Source organism: Metarhizium brunneum, chromosome 4 (genome assembly GCF_013426205.1).
Source record: "Metarhizium brunneum chromosome 4, complete sequence".
NCBI lineage: Eukaryota > Fungi > Ascomycota > Sordariomycetes > Hypocreales > Clavicipitaceae > Metarhizium > Metarhizium brunneum.
The window spans coordinates 2,665,891-2,680,555 of record NC_089425.1 but is presented as its reverse complement, the minus strand read 5'-3'; the positions used below and the strand labels follow the sequence as shown (position 1 = coordinate 2,680,555).

At 52.3% G+C, this 14,665-nt stretch overlaps 5 protein-coding genes across 5 annotated transcripts; 3 read left to right on the top strand and 2 right to left on the bottom strand.

Annotated features, from left to right (window-relative positions):
- Nucleotides 1-2,246: 2,246 nt before the first annotated feature.
- Nucleotides 2,247-4,186, top strand: inda1_2 (Amino-acid permease inda1; the record flags this gene model as incomplete). Its single annotated transcript, XM_066131016.1, has 4 exons — nucleotides 2,247-2,549; nucleotides 2,616-2,673; nucleotides 2,731-3,851; nucleotides 3,926-4,186. 4 exons carry the CDS (start codon nucleotides 2,247-2,249, stop codon nucleotides 4,184-4,186), a joined length of 1,743 nt encoding a protein of 580 aa, XP_065986970.1.
- A 661-nt stretch (nucleotides 4,187-4,847) lies between these two features.
- PAP6_1 (Purple acid phosphatase 6) lies at nucleotides 4,848-6,468 on the bottom strand (the record flags this gene model as incomplete). The annotated part of the gene is made up of 2 exons (XM_066131015.1): nucleotides 4,848-6,277; nucleotides 6,330-6,468. 2 exons carry the CDS (start codon nucleotides 6,466-6,468, stop codon nucleotides 4,848-4,850), a joined length of 1,569 nt encoding a protein of 522 aa, XP_065987001.1.
- A 1,182-nt stretch (nucleotides 6,469-7,650) lies between these two features.
- G6M90_00g074820 (uncharacterized protein) lies at nucleotides 7,651-8,136 on the top strand (the record flags this gene model as incomplete). Its single annotated transcript, XM_066131014.1, has 1 exon — nucleotides 7,651-8,136. The coding sequence occupies one exon, from the start codon at nucleotides 7,651-7,653 to the stop codon at nucleotides 8,134-8,136; it is 486 nt and encodes a 161-aa protein (XP_065987034.1).
- A 484-nt stretch (nucleotides 8,137-8,620) lies between these two features.
- Nucleotides 8,621-11,188, top strand: G6M90_00g074810 (uncharacterized protein; the record flags this gene model as incomplete). Its single annotated transcript, XM_066131013.1, has 1 exon — nucleotides 8,621-11,188. The coding sequence occupies one exon, from the start codon at nucleotides 8,621-8,623 to the stop codon at nucleotides 11,186-11,188; it is 2,568 nt and encodes an 855-aa protein (XP_065987073.1).
- A 382-nt stretch (nucleotides 11,189-11,570) lies between these two features.
- On the bottom strand, nucleotides 11,571-12,467 carry grass (Serine protease grass; the record flags this gene model as incomplete). Its single annotated transcript, XM_066131012.1, has 1 exon — nucleotides 11,571-12,467. The coding sequence occupies one exon, from the start codon at nucleotides 12,465-12,467 to the stop codon at nucleotides 11,571-11,573; it is 897 nt and encodes a 298-aa protein (XP_065987115.1).
- Between the last annotated feature and the right edge of the window lie 2,198 nt (nucleotides 12,468-14,665).

Sequence of the window (14,665 nt, the reverse complement as noted above, 5' to 3'; positions counted from 1 at the left end):
GGGCATCACGGGCAGCTGCAGAAGAAGTCAGAGACTAGGCTTATGCCTATGCCAGCCGATAGCCGACTCTGTCGTGGCGGGTTCTTTCCAGCCAGAGGCTGAAAAACGCCGAATGTTCCGTTTTGCCTGATTTATCAACATGCTGAAACGCAACAGATTGCGCCCCCCCGAGCTGGCAAGAGCCGTACGAATGATGCTTTCAGGTTTCAATTAAGCCACGAAAGCGGAACTAGACACATTAGATAGCGCGCGGCGGTAAATACCCCGCATAGAGAGGCGTTCCCGCCTGCCTGCATGACTTGATTCTGATTAAAACGGGTGGAGAAGCGAACAGCCAACTGATGAAGTCGATGCCAACCATGAAAACCGCGGGGTGGGTGAGTAAGTGAGTGAGAGAGTGAGTGAGTTGAGACTGATGAGAGTCGAATGACGATGGTGGGGGCAGAATGGGGTTTGAATTATGGGGCGCAGATTGGCTCTAGCGAATGAGAGGGGGCGATTTGTGGCTGGGTGGTGAGAAAATACTACGCCAACACGCGAATGTGACACCCACGATGACATGTAGCAATCCTTGGTCCGAAGCAAAAGGTCTTGGAACGTGGAAACGTGGAAACGTGGGCGCGTAGCAGCGAGCGTGAACGCTTATATTAAGCATCAAACGGGTCTCAGAAACAGCATCTAAAAAGCGCAGCAAGACTCATACCAGGTGGCAGCTCATCGTGTCATGGAGGCCAAAGTCAATTGTGCAAAGGGGACATGTCACATGAGGCATTTGATTGTGATGCGCCCCGGGCGGACCAAAAGCCGGATTGGGGGCAACTTCCTGGTTCCCCGGCCGTGCTCTGAGGAACGCCGTCGCTATCAAATGCTTCTCGAAGGGTTCAAATGTTGGCAGAACGGGCAATCTTGGCGCCACGGCTCCTCGCCGTATCGCGGCAGCATCGTGAGTTTTGGCGACGGATGTTTGCCACGGAGGTTGATTGTGTCTCAGACTGCGTCTTGGAGCGTCATGATTGCGCGAGATGGCGCCCAACTCTGGCCAACTCCAAGCCAACCCGGTGCCATGAAGCGAGCTTATCACCAATCTAAATCCTTTGACTGTGCGAAGGTGCAGCTTTTGTAGCGGACCCACTTCTTCTGCGATATACCAGATACGGAGTGCTCCGTACCTTTCTTCCCTCACATCAACCAGACTCTACCGTCATACGCACAAAGCTGTTGGCTGTCACTGGCCGCCTCGATGTCGATCTTGGCCTTCAATGTTGGTTATCAGCCCCCCCGGCTGACATGCACACGCCTCGCAGGCTCACGCAGTACGGAGTAAACACGCAGACACACACGCAGACGGGACTTGAAATGGGACCAACATTCAAGGCCGCAGACGTATCCCCGCAGATTGCAACCAAAACTCGGAACAAAGTTGCCGGCCTGAGAGCGCCACGACCTGGGATCTGACACACCTGGGCTAGCGCCACGTCTTCGAGCTGCCCAAAAGATCCTCCTCGTCGTGCAAGGCCCCTTTGCTGGCCAATATCCTCGTATGCAGGGAAATTGAGTCTCGATCGTTTTGAACGACGAAGCTAGCGCGCATGACCGGGGTTCTGCGGCCGTTTGTTGCTGCGATGCCCTCATGCTTGGCGGCATCGAGCTGCGGCCGAGTCTTGACGACGACGTGTCCAAGAAGACTCCAAGCACCCCACGACGACTCGACTTCAGATTGCCGTCTTGGCGTGCCGTGACAATCTACGCCGGGCAAGCCAGGCCGCGGATGCGCCCACGCCACGCCCATTATGCCACTGAGGCCATCCCGACGTCCTGCTTCCACGCCGTGGTGCTGCTGATCGTCTAGAAAAACGCCATGTGTCGCCACTGGCTGCGAGCTAACCACCCCTGCCACGGGAGCACGACATGAAATTCGACATCTGCCAACCATCCTCCACCAAGAGCAGGCGGCCAATTGTGCGCGAGGGCAGAGCTATCAACGCCCGGAGCGTTGGTTGGAAGAGCGCGCGAGAGAAGGCCGCTGACCATGCGGCGGCCGTAAGCCACCCTTTTGGTGCATGAGGAAAGTTTCCAGAAGAAAGCTTCATATGTCGGGGCTTCCCACCCTTGGAGGGAGAGTTCCTGTTGTCTGCTCGGCGTAGCTCAAGTCGCGTCTCGGGGAGCATTGCTTCATATAAGCGTCCTGCCGCACTTCTGGTCTCCCCCCCATCACGACGCAAGCAACACTGCTTTGCGCTTCCACCATGTCGGATAAACACAAGGAAATGGACGCTGTGCCCTTCTCCGACGCGGAGAAGGGTCCCGCGCACGCTCCCATCGAGGGCACCTCGCAAATCGTGTCCAAGGACGCCATCATCTGCGAGCCGCACCCCGACTTCATGACGCGCAACGGCCTCAACGCCGAGTCGTTCAAGAAGCAGCACTATGGCTGGGGCATTGTCGAGCTGGAGCGCCCGATGAAGGCGCGCCATTTGAACATGATTGCCATTGGCGGCTCCATTGGCGCCGGCTTCTTTGTCGGTTCTGGCGGCGCGCTGGCAAATGGCGTAAGTACATGCCCGTCGATATGTACAATGTCTCTGGTGGGAAAGGAGGATTGACCAATTCAACAGGGACCGGGATCGCTCTTTATCGACTTTTTAATCATCGGTGTCATGATGTTTAATGTCGGTACGTATTTGTGACGCAGCACCGCAACGTCTCACATGCTCATCAACTCGTCTCTAGTCCACGCGCTCGGAGAGCTCGCCATCATGTACCCCGTGTCCGGTAGTTTCTACACCTATTCAGCCCGTTTCATCGACCCCTCGTGGGGCTTCGCCATGGGATGGAACTATGTCCTGCAGTGGGCGTCGGTGCTACCGCTCGAGCTGACAGTGTGTGGTATTTCAATCCAGTACTGGAATGCCGATATATCTGTCGGCGTGTGGATTGCCGTGTTCCTCGTCGTCATCGTCATCATTAATGTCTTTGGCGCCCTGGGCTACGCTGAAGAAGAATTCTGGGCATCCCTATTTAAGCTATGTGCCATTATCATCTTCATGATCATCGCGCTCGTCTTGGTCTGCGGCGGCGGCCCCTCGGACGGTCGATACAATGAGTACTGGGGCGCGCGCTACTGGTATAACCCGGGCGCCTTTAAAAACGGCTTCAAGGGATTCTGCTCCGTTTTCGTGACGGCAGCCTTCTCATTTTCCGGTACGGAATTGGTCGGCCTGGCTGCCGCAGAGTCTCACAACCCCGTCAAGACCATGCCCACCGCTATCAAGCAGGTGTTCTGGCGAATCACCCTCTTCTACATTCTAGGTCTTTTCTTCGTCGGGCTCCTCATCGAGGACACGGATCCGGCCCTGCTGAATGCGGGCGCTTACAATGACCCCAAGGCATCGCCGTTTGTCCTCGTCGGTAAATACGCAGGCCTTACCGGATTTGACCACTTCATGAATCTCGTCATCCTTGTTTCTGTTATGTCTATTAGTGTCTCGGCTGTTTATGGAGGTTCGCGAACGCTCACGGCCCTCGCGCAGCAAAAGTACGCCCCTAAAATCTTTACATACATTGATAAATCTGGCCGACCTCTGTTCTCAGTCATCCTCATCATCCTCTTTGGCTTTATTGCCTTTGTCAGTCTTAGTGCTACCGGACCCGTTGTCTTCACGTGGTTGCTCTCCATCTCCGGTCTCGCCACACTCTTTACCTGGGGTTCAGTCTGTGTGGCTCACATTCGGTTCCGCAAGGCGTGGGCATACCATGGTCACACCGTCGATGAAATTCCCTTCAGAGCTGCAGGAGGAGTTTACGGTTCCTGGCTGGGCCTTTTCCTCTGCGTCATTGTCTTGATGGCACAGGTGAGTTGTGCCTCGTCCCCCGGCCACTCTGTACTTTTTTTAAAAAGCCCTTCAACTAACATAGGGATTTCTAGTTTTACTCTGCGATTACGGCACCACCCGGAGAGTCTGGCATGGCGACGGCCGAGACCTTCTTCCAGCAGTACCTCGCCGCTCCTGTCATTCTCTTCTTCTGGGCCGTTGGCTACCTCTGGAAGCGCGAGGGATGGTTGCGAACCTCACAGATCGATGTCGACACAGGACGTCGTGAACTGGACTGGGACGACATTAATGCCTATAGAGCCAAGGTGGCCGCCTTGCCGGCATGGAGACGCCTCATCCACAAGATGTTCTAGTTTGACATGCGTTGTTTGAGGCCGATTAGGTGGCCAGCTCGGTCGTTCAGCACACCTACCTACATGTCCATAGTACACATTCACTTCCTTCACCAAAAGTAGTCAGACTTCCTAGCAGAATTTGCCATCAGTGTGACATGTATTATACACAAACTCGTCCAATGCGGCGTGTTCCGTTCCGGCGAGATCAAATCTACCGGCCACGCTGATTCAACGCCATTTAATGAGTATATCAACATGTCTATTCAACATGCGCGTAAATTATGGACTTTGGCCGCCAATGACGAAATGCGCAGCGCACGTTTCGCCTTTTAATCCCTGCCGATGGCGTCTACGCGATGGCTGCATGCCAAGCAGCAGCGTAGCATTGATGAATCGGCTCGGGGCGGGAAGCGTCTTGGCATCGACAGTCTCCATCAAGTGGCGTCGATGCGGCCAGGATTGTTCGTCTTGGCGGACTCGGCAGGTGATGGGCCAAACTCGTCTGGTAAACTGCACGTGCGACTACCTATTCGGCTCTTTATTTCAAGACATCAGAGACCGTGCCGCTATCTTACAACCGTTTACCCACAGCAGCTCCATCTCTCATCGTGTATAGTAACAACGGGGAAATTTCTTCTGGGAGTACATGTTATCTTGTTCTTGATTGTGCGGTTATTTATTATAGAATCACAAGTATGACCATCACAACAATCTCCAGCCATGCCATACTCCTCCCGGCTAGTGAAGTAGACTCATCGTCTGAAAAGGGGGCCGTTTCCGCATGCTCCTTGTACAACACGCTTGTGTCAAGTACTTCCCCCGTCCTTGACCTGATAAAGTCGACTTGTAGATTCTGTTTGTCCTTGAACGACACCTTGGCGAAACTAAAGTCATCCGCGTACGCAAATGCATTGTATGAGACATTTTTGCCTATTGGCCGCAAGCCTTCAATGTTTCCCGCCCCGCCTGCTATGATATACATGGGCGCCTTCGGGTTTCTCATGCCATTTGGATCTGCAATGCCCTTGTACACAGGCAACATGCGCTGTGAGTTGTGTACGTGACCAAAAATGGCTAGATCTACACCATACTTGTACAGCAGTGGCTCGAACGCCTTCTGGCATGGCAGACATGCTTCTCCTCCGCTTGTCGTGTACCAGGGTCGGTGGCCTGCGACGATGAGCCAAGGGGTAACTGTACGATCTACGGACGCCAGGTCGGCTTCGATGAAGTCCAGTTGCTGGTTTGGCGAGCCAAAGGGGCCGTCGTTGTCACCGGTCGAACCACCAGGGCCATCTGGGGCCTCATGAAAGTCCGTCTCGGTATCAATCATGACAACATGGGCCATGCCATATTCGAAAGAGTACCAAAATGGTGGCCGCGCCAGCTTCTGCGCTGTCACAGCTCTGGCCCTAGCAGTGGCATTAGATGACGAGGATGGGAAAGCCGTGGGCAAGGTGGCGCCGAATCGGTGCATGAAGTCTGTGAAGTTGGTTTGGCCCAAGGGGCAGTCTCCGCTTACGTGACGGGTTATATCGCAGGTTGCTTCATGGTTGCCAGGACTGGCCATGTATGGTTTACGGCCGGCAATGGGAGCCAACTGCTGGTAAAATTGTTCCAGGATAGATTGGTACGCTGCCTCCCCGTGCAGCCGATTTTTGTGCCTCTCGTACCAGTTGTCAGCGTAGGCAAAATCACCGGGATGTATAATGAACTCATAGTCGTCAATAGTGTCAGCAAGTCTGCCAATGGTGGAATGGTTGAGCGCAGGCTCAATCTTTGGAATGGTATCTCTCTTATCGGTTGTGAAGCCGTCGGTTCCGTAGACGCCCAGGTCAATTACAACGTCCATGGCGAAGGGGGTCGTGTCGCCAGCTGCTCGTGGACTGGTAAAGTGATCAATGCTGGAGTTGGTGGACACAATCTTGTAATAATACATGGTTGCGGGCTTCAGCCCTTCCATAATGACAGTGTTGGACCATGTTCGCGATGTTGAGTACGTCTCAGACATGTTTGAGCAAGCTTCCTGTGTTAGAGCATCGTTTCCGGTGCCATACTGAACGCATGGCTTGCTCAGCCGCTGATACGTGTTCCAGCCAATAGAGACATCTAAGCATCGTAAGAGACTTTGTGTATTCTTTGAGAGGCGACGTTTACATACGATTTGGACCATATATGGCAATGCGCTGTTGGACAGGAGTTGTCAAGTCGACTGGTTTCGGTGGATATATATCAGATGCCGCTGCTGCACGAATCGTCAAGACCAGGATTGCTGCAGCCACGTCGAGGAGCAAAACCATGTTGCGAGACAGGCGCGCAGCTCAGAGTGGTCAAGTAGATTGGCGCCTCACACGGGGAAGCTGGACATGGAGCGTCCGTCTGTCATGGAGGAGTAGAAGTCCCATGGACTCAGCAAATGGAAGCCGTTGGGTGTTGGGCGGCGACGCATTGGCCAGGAAATGTTCGCCGGAGGGCGTCCAATGGTGAAGACTGAACCAGCTGCATGTGGTGACATTGGGAATTTCGGTGTGTGGTGTGTGCTTCATGTGGTGACTCGTGACTCGTGAGGGATGTTGACATTGACCACCAGCTATTGATGTCAACCTAATCTGACACAAGTCTGACCCTGTCCGGCCGTAACATGTTCCGGGCCGAGATGATCAAGTCGACCTGAACGAACACTCAGCACTGAGCACTGACTCACTTCACTGGGCATTGAACACCAAATTTCGTCGCATTCAATCGGCCCTGTGCAAACATTCCTACTGTCTGCTGTGAAAGGGAAAAGCTTAGCCGGTGTGCTGCGCTTCAAGCATCGCTATTTCATGGGCAGGTCTAATGAGAGCAGCCTCAGAAGTTGCACTACCCGCTAAGGGCAAATTGATGTTCTTGTTTGCAAGTTGCCCCCCTGGACTATAGCTATTCAGCGTACACAGACGTTGGGGACTCGGCGTTGCATGCGCAGCGACGCTCCTTACTGTCGGATGACAATTCCAACTTTTCATTGAATAAACTCATTACAATTTGACATTGGATGAATCCTTGCTAGCCTCACACTACACTCAGCGTTTGAACGCTAAAACATAAATTGTGGGTCGAGAACTGAGTGAATCAATAATGTCCAACTAAACTTTGCATTATCCTTTAACCACATTACACCAGACATTTGTCCTAACAACCAGTGTGGTGCTGGTGTCTTTCTAATTGGAAGTAAGACGATCGAATTTGTTCTCTCTCCCCCAATGCGGAGGTATAAATAAAGCCAAGTGCCCGGTACCAACCAGAGGCTACTCCTTTCCTTCACCACTCACCACCTCGGCCTTCATTTGGTCATTTCTGCAGACGCTGAACGAAAAGGTAACTCCCGGCTTGAGCAGGTGCAACCAAACCAAACCAAAAACCCAAGCGTACCAGTTGATCCCACAAGAGCTAACGATTTAAAAGTTCTTGAGTAGCGGGATATCTTCCAAGAGTGCGACAAGATGGCAGACGAAATACCCCCTCAGCCAACTCCCTTATTTGTCTACGGAACGCTCTGTGCAAAAGAGCTACTTGCCTGGGCAATCACGGGGGATTCATCCAACGTTCATTGTGTCGACAGCCTGATCCGCCCTGCTAGGGTCTATGGGTTCGCTCGATACAGATTACAAGGCCGCGATTACCCAGCCGCCACCATTCAAAAAGACTCGCACATTGATGGCTACCTAATTACCTTTCAGAACATGTCACAGCGGAGAAAGCTGGATGACTTTGAGGGCGAGATCTATAAGCCCGTTTCTACAAAGGTACATATTTTAGATCAAGATGGGAAAACTTCCGGGGAGGAATTACTTGCGGATATATATCTTTGGGATGGTCCTGCTGAGAGTCTGACTCAAGAGTCTTGGGAGTTGCAGGTGTTTATCGATGAGAACTTAGAAGACTGGCTGGATTTATTTCAAGGGATGGAGCTGACTGGCGGCGAATAAGGGCGAGGGACTCCAGAATACAATGTACCGGCCAATTGATACCCCAATCGTTTTACCGTCTCAAGTTTCTGACTCTTAACCATGAATTGATTTTTTTTCGTTCTCGCCTCTCGGCATGGTAATAAAGCAGCTGTGGGACCCGTGCGTGCATAAAGCATAAATTAAAGCTATTCTCGTGGACGAAAAATGTGCCAGTTTGCTTAATATGGAAGCACTAATAGAAGTAAGCGCGTGTGGCAAGGTATTGTACTAATGAACAAATATACATAAATATACTATAATATATTTCCTGCTAAATTGGGTCTTATTTCTATCAGACAGAGGTTTCATAAATTGTGTCACCTTGTGCACGTGAGTCTTGTCTTGGCGCATTGACCAACACGCCGTCAGAGACTTGCCTGATGGCCCATTCTAGCCGCACCATCATTTCCATCGCCCTGGACGCTCACATTCTGCAGCGTGTTGCAGATATCGAATCTCTGCAATGAATCCTCTCCCAAGTCGAACAGAGTATCGCTTTAACCCATTCGAGCCGCACCCTGAGCTTGACGATGTGGACATTCCCGAGCTAGAAGACATCGATTGGAACAATAACAGTGACGCATTCGGCATGTACGCTGCCCGAGGTTTTGCGCCTCCCAAGACCCAGACGCCGTCAGAAGTTCGTCATGAATCTCAGCAAAGGAAGAAGCAGATATCTGCCTCCTTCAACCTTCTCAGGGCGATTGTTGACCGACACGAGGCCAAGATTCAGAGGCGATGGGAGAAGAAGACGAGGACACAGCGACTGAAGCTGTTGCTTGAGGCTTGGCCAGACATGCCGGCTACACACCGCCCCGATTTTGCGGTTTTTCGCAAGTACTCAAAGCAGCTGCAGGAAGCAGTAGCAGCGCAGTACCGCGGATGCTTTATTTGGCCCTACATCAACCAGGAGGATCTGGCCAGGCCAAAGACGCTGCTATTGCTGCTCAACGCCAGGGCAAGAAATCACCCTAGCGTTTTTGCGGCCGCTGATGGCGACGTGATGCAGTTTGGAAACTTGTCCATGTTTCTTGTGCCCATATTTCTCAATGGGTATGTCATGACGTTGAACGGCGTCACTGCAGAGAACGAATATGGCAGATTAGTTGGTTGGGATGAGCACGACGAGGCGTTCGACTGGATGACCTCCCGCAAACAGTTTCTGCCGGGAGAAGGTCTTGCCATTTTGGAAGCCCAGAGTCGGCTTCTAGAATTCCTTGTTTCCTGCTGTCAGCAAATTCTTCACGAGATTCCAGCGGATGAACTAACCAGTGATGTGTATCCGATTGAACCAGAGCCGCCTCTCAAAGCCAACAATGACCCCAGCGGCCTGGCTTCATTAGCCACTTTGGCGGAGGAAGCACCGTACCGAGTCCCTGCTAAACTTGACTTGGAGAACATCGAATCGCTGTTGGCTGCACGAGCTTCGCACGCCGCAGAGCACATCTGGACTTTGCGTGAAGATCCAAGCTACTTTGCAGACGAGCTCCTTGAGGGCAAGGAACATCGGCAGGAGATATTGAAGGATGTCGACGGAAAAAGCCATCTCACCTTGAAGTATCCGCGGGAGAAATTGCTGTGGGCTAGGATCATTGGCAGTGTGGTTGTTGAGTCGACCCTCCAATTGGAGATGTTCTTGGAGCTTCGCGATCAAGCACGCGAGCTCAAGGCCCTCCAAAAGAAGTGGGCGTCTGAAATATCGCCGTTGAAAGATCTACCGGAAGAATACCTGCAGGCTCTACTTAAATTCCGCCATTATCTCAACCAAATTGCCAAAGGGCCTCTCAATCAGCTCAAGACCGCCGTTCCGGCATCACCACCAATGAGAAATTTCTTCGTCCGAGCTGTACCCGAGTCGCCAACTTCATCCAAAATCCGCTTAATGCAAAAGGCCAGCGTGAAGATGGACAAGACAACTGAGCACGTGCTGTGGTTGCTACGGACTCTGTGGGAAGATGACCGCACATTATTCTTCTGCCGCTTGCCTGTTATCGTGGATGAGCTGGAGAGACTGATTCAGGCAGACCAGAAGGCTCGGGACCTCATCTCTCCATACGTCGCCTTCATAATCGGCGACCTCTCCGTTGTTGCCGAATGCTTGAGACAGCTTCAGGTTTATCAACCTTGGGCCAATGGGTTTGAAAATGCGCTAGTAGACCGAGAGGAGGGTATTAAAAGCGAGTTTGCAGCACGGATGAATACCATGGGCAGAATCCTATCTATCCGTGATGAGAATATCCTCAAAGTAGTCCCGTTTGGAGATCCATCAGACAACAAGTTTGACTATCCTGTGGGGAGGAAACGAAACAAGGTAAACGTTGACAAGCTTCGATCGGCCGAGACTCATCTGGATATCTTCTGGGATAATATGGACAAGCTACTTTACTCTCATGCGGGAAGTTTGAAAGGCACAGCTCTGGGCCAACTTTTGTCAAAGTCATGGACACTGCAGCGTACACCGGAGTGGATTGAACCAGCAGCCGGAAAGAATGACAGGGGAAACGAGGTCTCGCAGCATAGACCTGAGGTTCCTACAAAGCCCTTTTCTAACCTTTTCATCGGCCCCGACCCACCTTCTGCAAGGAAAGAAGTGCTTGCTGGAGGAACTGCAAAGTCCAAGGTCAAGTCTCGAGGGACTCCCGTGTCCGTACCGGAGAACAACTCCGAGGTTCCGGCGGACCTGGGTGATGCCCGACCGGATTCTCAACCTACATTCCTGATAGATTCACGAGCCTTGAAAGTTTTTCGCATTGTATTCTTCGATCCGACAGCCAACACAACGCCCGGCGAAGTCGTGTGGAACGATTTCCTACATGCTATGAGCTCAGTTGGATTCGGTGCCCGAAAGTTGTATGGGTCTGTATGGCACTTTCAACCGACCAAGCTGGACGTTGAAAGGAGCATACAGTTTCATGAACCACACCCTAGAGGCAAGATTCCGTTCCTGACAGCTCGTCGGCATGGTAGGAGACTCAGCCGAGCTTATGGGTGGTTCGGCGGTATGTTTGTATTGAAAGATAAAGCCGTCTAGAGCAGGGGGGGCGGGGCCAGAGTACCAACGGAAGTTGTGTCGTGACGGAATGCTTGTTCTAGAGACTAGAAGAGACGCAAGACAGAAGGAGCAGAGACCAAGACTAGATACAGCAGAATGGGCAGAGAATGCGAATGCCCTGCCGTTCTCGGATTTCCCAGCCCCTGTTGAACTTTGGATGGACGTTTCTCATGTAGGCTCTCAAGTTGGTGGTCGATTTAACATGAAACTGAGGATCACCATGGATGAAGGAACAAATCTCGTGGTGGAACGCTTCGAAACCATGGCAAAGAATGTACGCGTCTGATTTGTCGAATTGAGAAGAACTATATTCTGACTGTGACAGCCAAGCCTGCCTGCAGTGTGGCTTATGTACTTGCTTTTACTTGCAAAGTTTCCCGCCGGCAGCTTGCAAGACACTCTGCATCCACGGCCTGAGCTGAGTGACATCGGTGACGACCTCTGGGTACTGTCTACAGCTTTGGCCATACGACGATATCCCTATTGCAAAGTATCTCCGGGAACTTTGGTCCTGCAACAACAGCAGAGGGTCATCTGAGCCTTGATGACAACCCGCCGCTTCTGCCGAGTACGCACAGAATTGTGGCCCTCCGGAAGGTTGAGCACCGCAGGATGCCATGTCATGGGTCTCAAAGGTTGCTTGCAAAAGCGACGAAACAGCTGGTCCTCCGTCTGTCGCCGAATCCCACGCCACCGCAACTGCTTTTTGGTTGTCTAGGCTCTTCCGTTGGTCAAGAACACAAATGGGCCCTGTCGTATATCGATCAAAGGTCAAGGCATCTCGCAGCTGAAGCAGTGCGACGTCGTATACTAGCAGTTCCGGGTCCCATTGAGGATGCGTATGAATGGCCGCGACCGTCTCCAACTTGGCTCCCGTGGTGTTGAATCTGTTTGATCCGATGTAGACGCCGAGGCTGTCTACCTTCAGGCCGTGCACGCAATGCGCGGCAATGAGTATGTGATGCTCATCGATAATGGCACCACCACAAAGGATTCTCTGGTGCGCCGGTTTGTATACCACGGCGGCTATGAATGGATATTCATGCGGTCCGGTCTGCTTCCCGTTCGGGAGGGCAGCAGCAGCATATTCTGAGCGCTCATCTGTGCTACCTTGTTGTCCTTTGAAAGCGACGCCTGTATATGAGTCTGCCCGCTCGGCCGGAGCAGAAGCGCACGCATCTTGATTTGCATACCCGCAGACACATTGTTGAGCCCAGGCTTTGAGCGGCGCCAGTAGCAAGAGTAGCCTACACCTCATATTGTACGGCAGGTGGTGACCTTTACAAATTTACAAAAAGCGTCCGGGATGCAAGCAATGGCCGTCGGTGGCATACATCTATATTATATGCCGGCGGCGTGGCAGCACAGACGTAGACCTGTCCGGCAACATTCCAGTCGCCTCGCCTTGACGTCAAGACTAAAAAAAATCTGCTGGCGGCTCCCTCGGTCAAGTCAATTGACGAAAAAGTCATTTGACGAGGAAGCGAGACATTGCGACTGCGACACAATCATGCACTCACTGTCCAATGGGAAGTCCGGCGACGCGACGACGGCGAGGCTAGCTCGAGCCAGAACTGGTCGTTGTGATAGCATCATGCCGCAACCAACTCGATCTGCGCAACCACATGGATGGGACTGCTGATCCGCAAGGTTGGGCAGGACTGGAAGGAATGCTCCTCAACCACCGAGCAGCCATGGCGCAGCGCATGGACGGACACTAACACTAACCATGTCGAAAGAGCCACCAGACGGCTTTTCATGGATGAGTGGGCATTGTAACCCCAACCCTCGATGTGGGAGGTCGCTTTCGGTCGTGCTCATGGCACCATTATCGGAATTGTCGACTACTTAGCTCATGAGATCTGACAGGAGCCTCTCTGCTCGCATGTTCCAGCAAGGAAGCCACGTCGGCCTTTAGCTCTGCTACTAGCTCACTCCACGCAGCATTGTCCCTGCATAGAGCTTTGACATTTCTGCGCCAGTCATGAGCTTCTCTTCTACAACTGTTCATCCTGTCCAGTTGTCTGTGCTTTTTTAAGTTATTACTCAAGCCAAACTCTTGGGAAAATAAGAAATCGGCATGTCCTTTTTGTACTAGTATAAATAGTGCTGTGTGGCCGACTTTTCGGCCAATCCGAGAAACCATATCCTTTATGCGGTCGCCTCATGGCATGATTCCAAGGAGATACTATGGCAATCGTCAACCGAATCGAAATCTTGTCGAAAAGAACGAATCTAAACCCCTTGTTGAACTTCTGAGCAAGAAGTGGGTGCCGTCTTCCAGCCAGCTCGAGGAGGTGTCTAGTAGAAGCATTTGATGTCAACAAAGAATGGACTCTCGCCGCTGTGAAGCCAATTGAGTGCCACTTATACTTTATGAATTGCGTTTCTTGTTTCATATAATGCGTCTTTCGTGGTCAGCCTGCAACGCTCCTGTTTGCCTAAGCGAGCTTGCTCGTCGTCGATTGACATGCGGTGATGCCAGGCATGGTCGGCACGCCTTCTGTGCTGGATGGAATCAAGCAAAATCGGCTGTTCCGTAGCACCCCAGGTCCACGATGGGATTCAGGTTTTGAACTTGCCGGTTGTCGGTGTAGGACCAGAATTTGTAACATTCCGGCTGATGGTCTCCAGCCTAACTTTCATGAGCAAACCGATTACAGGCAGCTGTCGGAGGCTGATTGAGACGGATGTGAAAACCACGAGCCGATCCCACGTCTTTGACGTATTTCTGTCCTTCACCTGCTCAAGTTCTCTCTTCCACATTTGGAATGGCGATGAGTGTTTCTGGCTGAGGTATTGTTGCGAGGGCTGATGTAACTCGTCGTGGCCTGACAGAGAGAGCTGCCCGTACAGCTGCTTCCGTCTCTACGCATTTGTCGAGTACGTGCCGCTGTTTCTTCCCTCACCGATACCATGCTACAGATCGTCCTCGAAGGTGTGCCGCGGAGGCAATTCCCAAATGTAGCAGGTCATTAGCAAACTAAAGCATCCCGTTGCTTAGAGTCCGCGCCGGCATGTTCCATGCGCAAGAGAAAACGAGTCAAACGGGTGCCCGTATAGCCGGATCGGGAGTGGTTCCGTATGGGCAGCAGAAATGTAGACATCGGGCCATGGTAGAGGAACTGGATGTGATGCTCTTCGGATGTGACGCCGGAAAAGCCGGGCGCTACTGCTGCTCGCCGCCAGAGAGGACATTGCAAGTGGAATCGAATGCATCTGGCCGGCACAAGAAAAGCCGTGTCTTGGATACCTACACAGACAATGACATCGCGGTGGCGAGGCAACGTGCGCTCCGGCCCTGTAGGAAGTAAACGGCGTTTACTTCTGCGGCAAAGGTCGACTCCGTCGTTACAGATGTAATTAGCATCTGTACCACTAGGCCAAGCCAGGCTGAAAGTAGTACCAGACGGATCGCAACTTCTTGTGGCATAACCTTTGGCAAGCTGCGGCCGT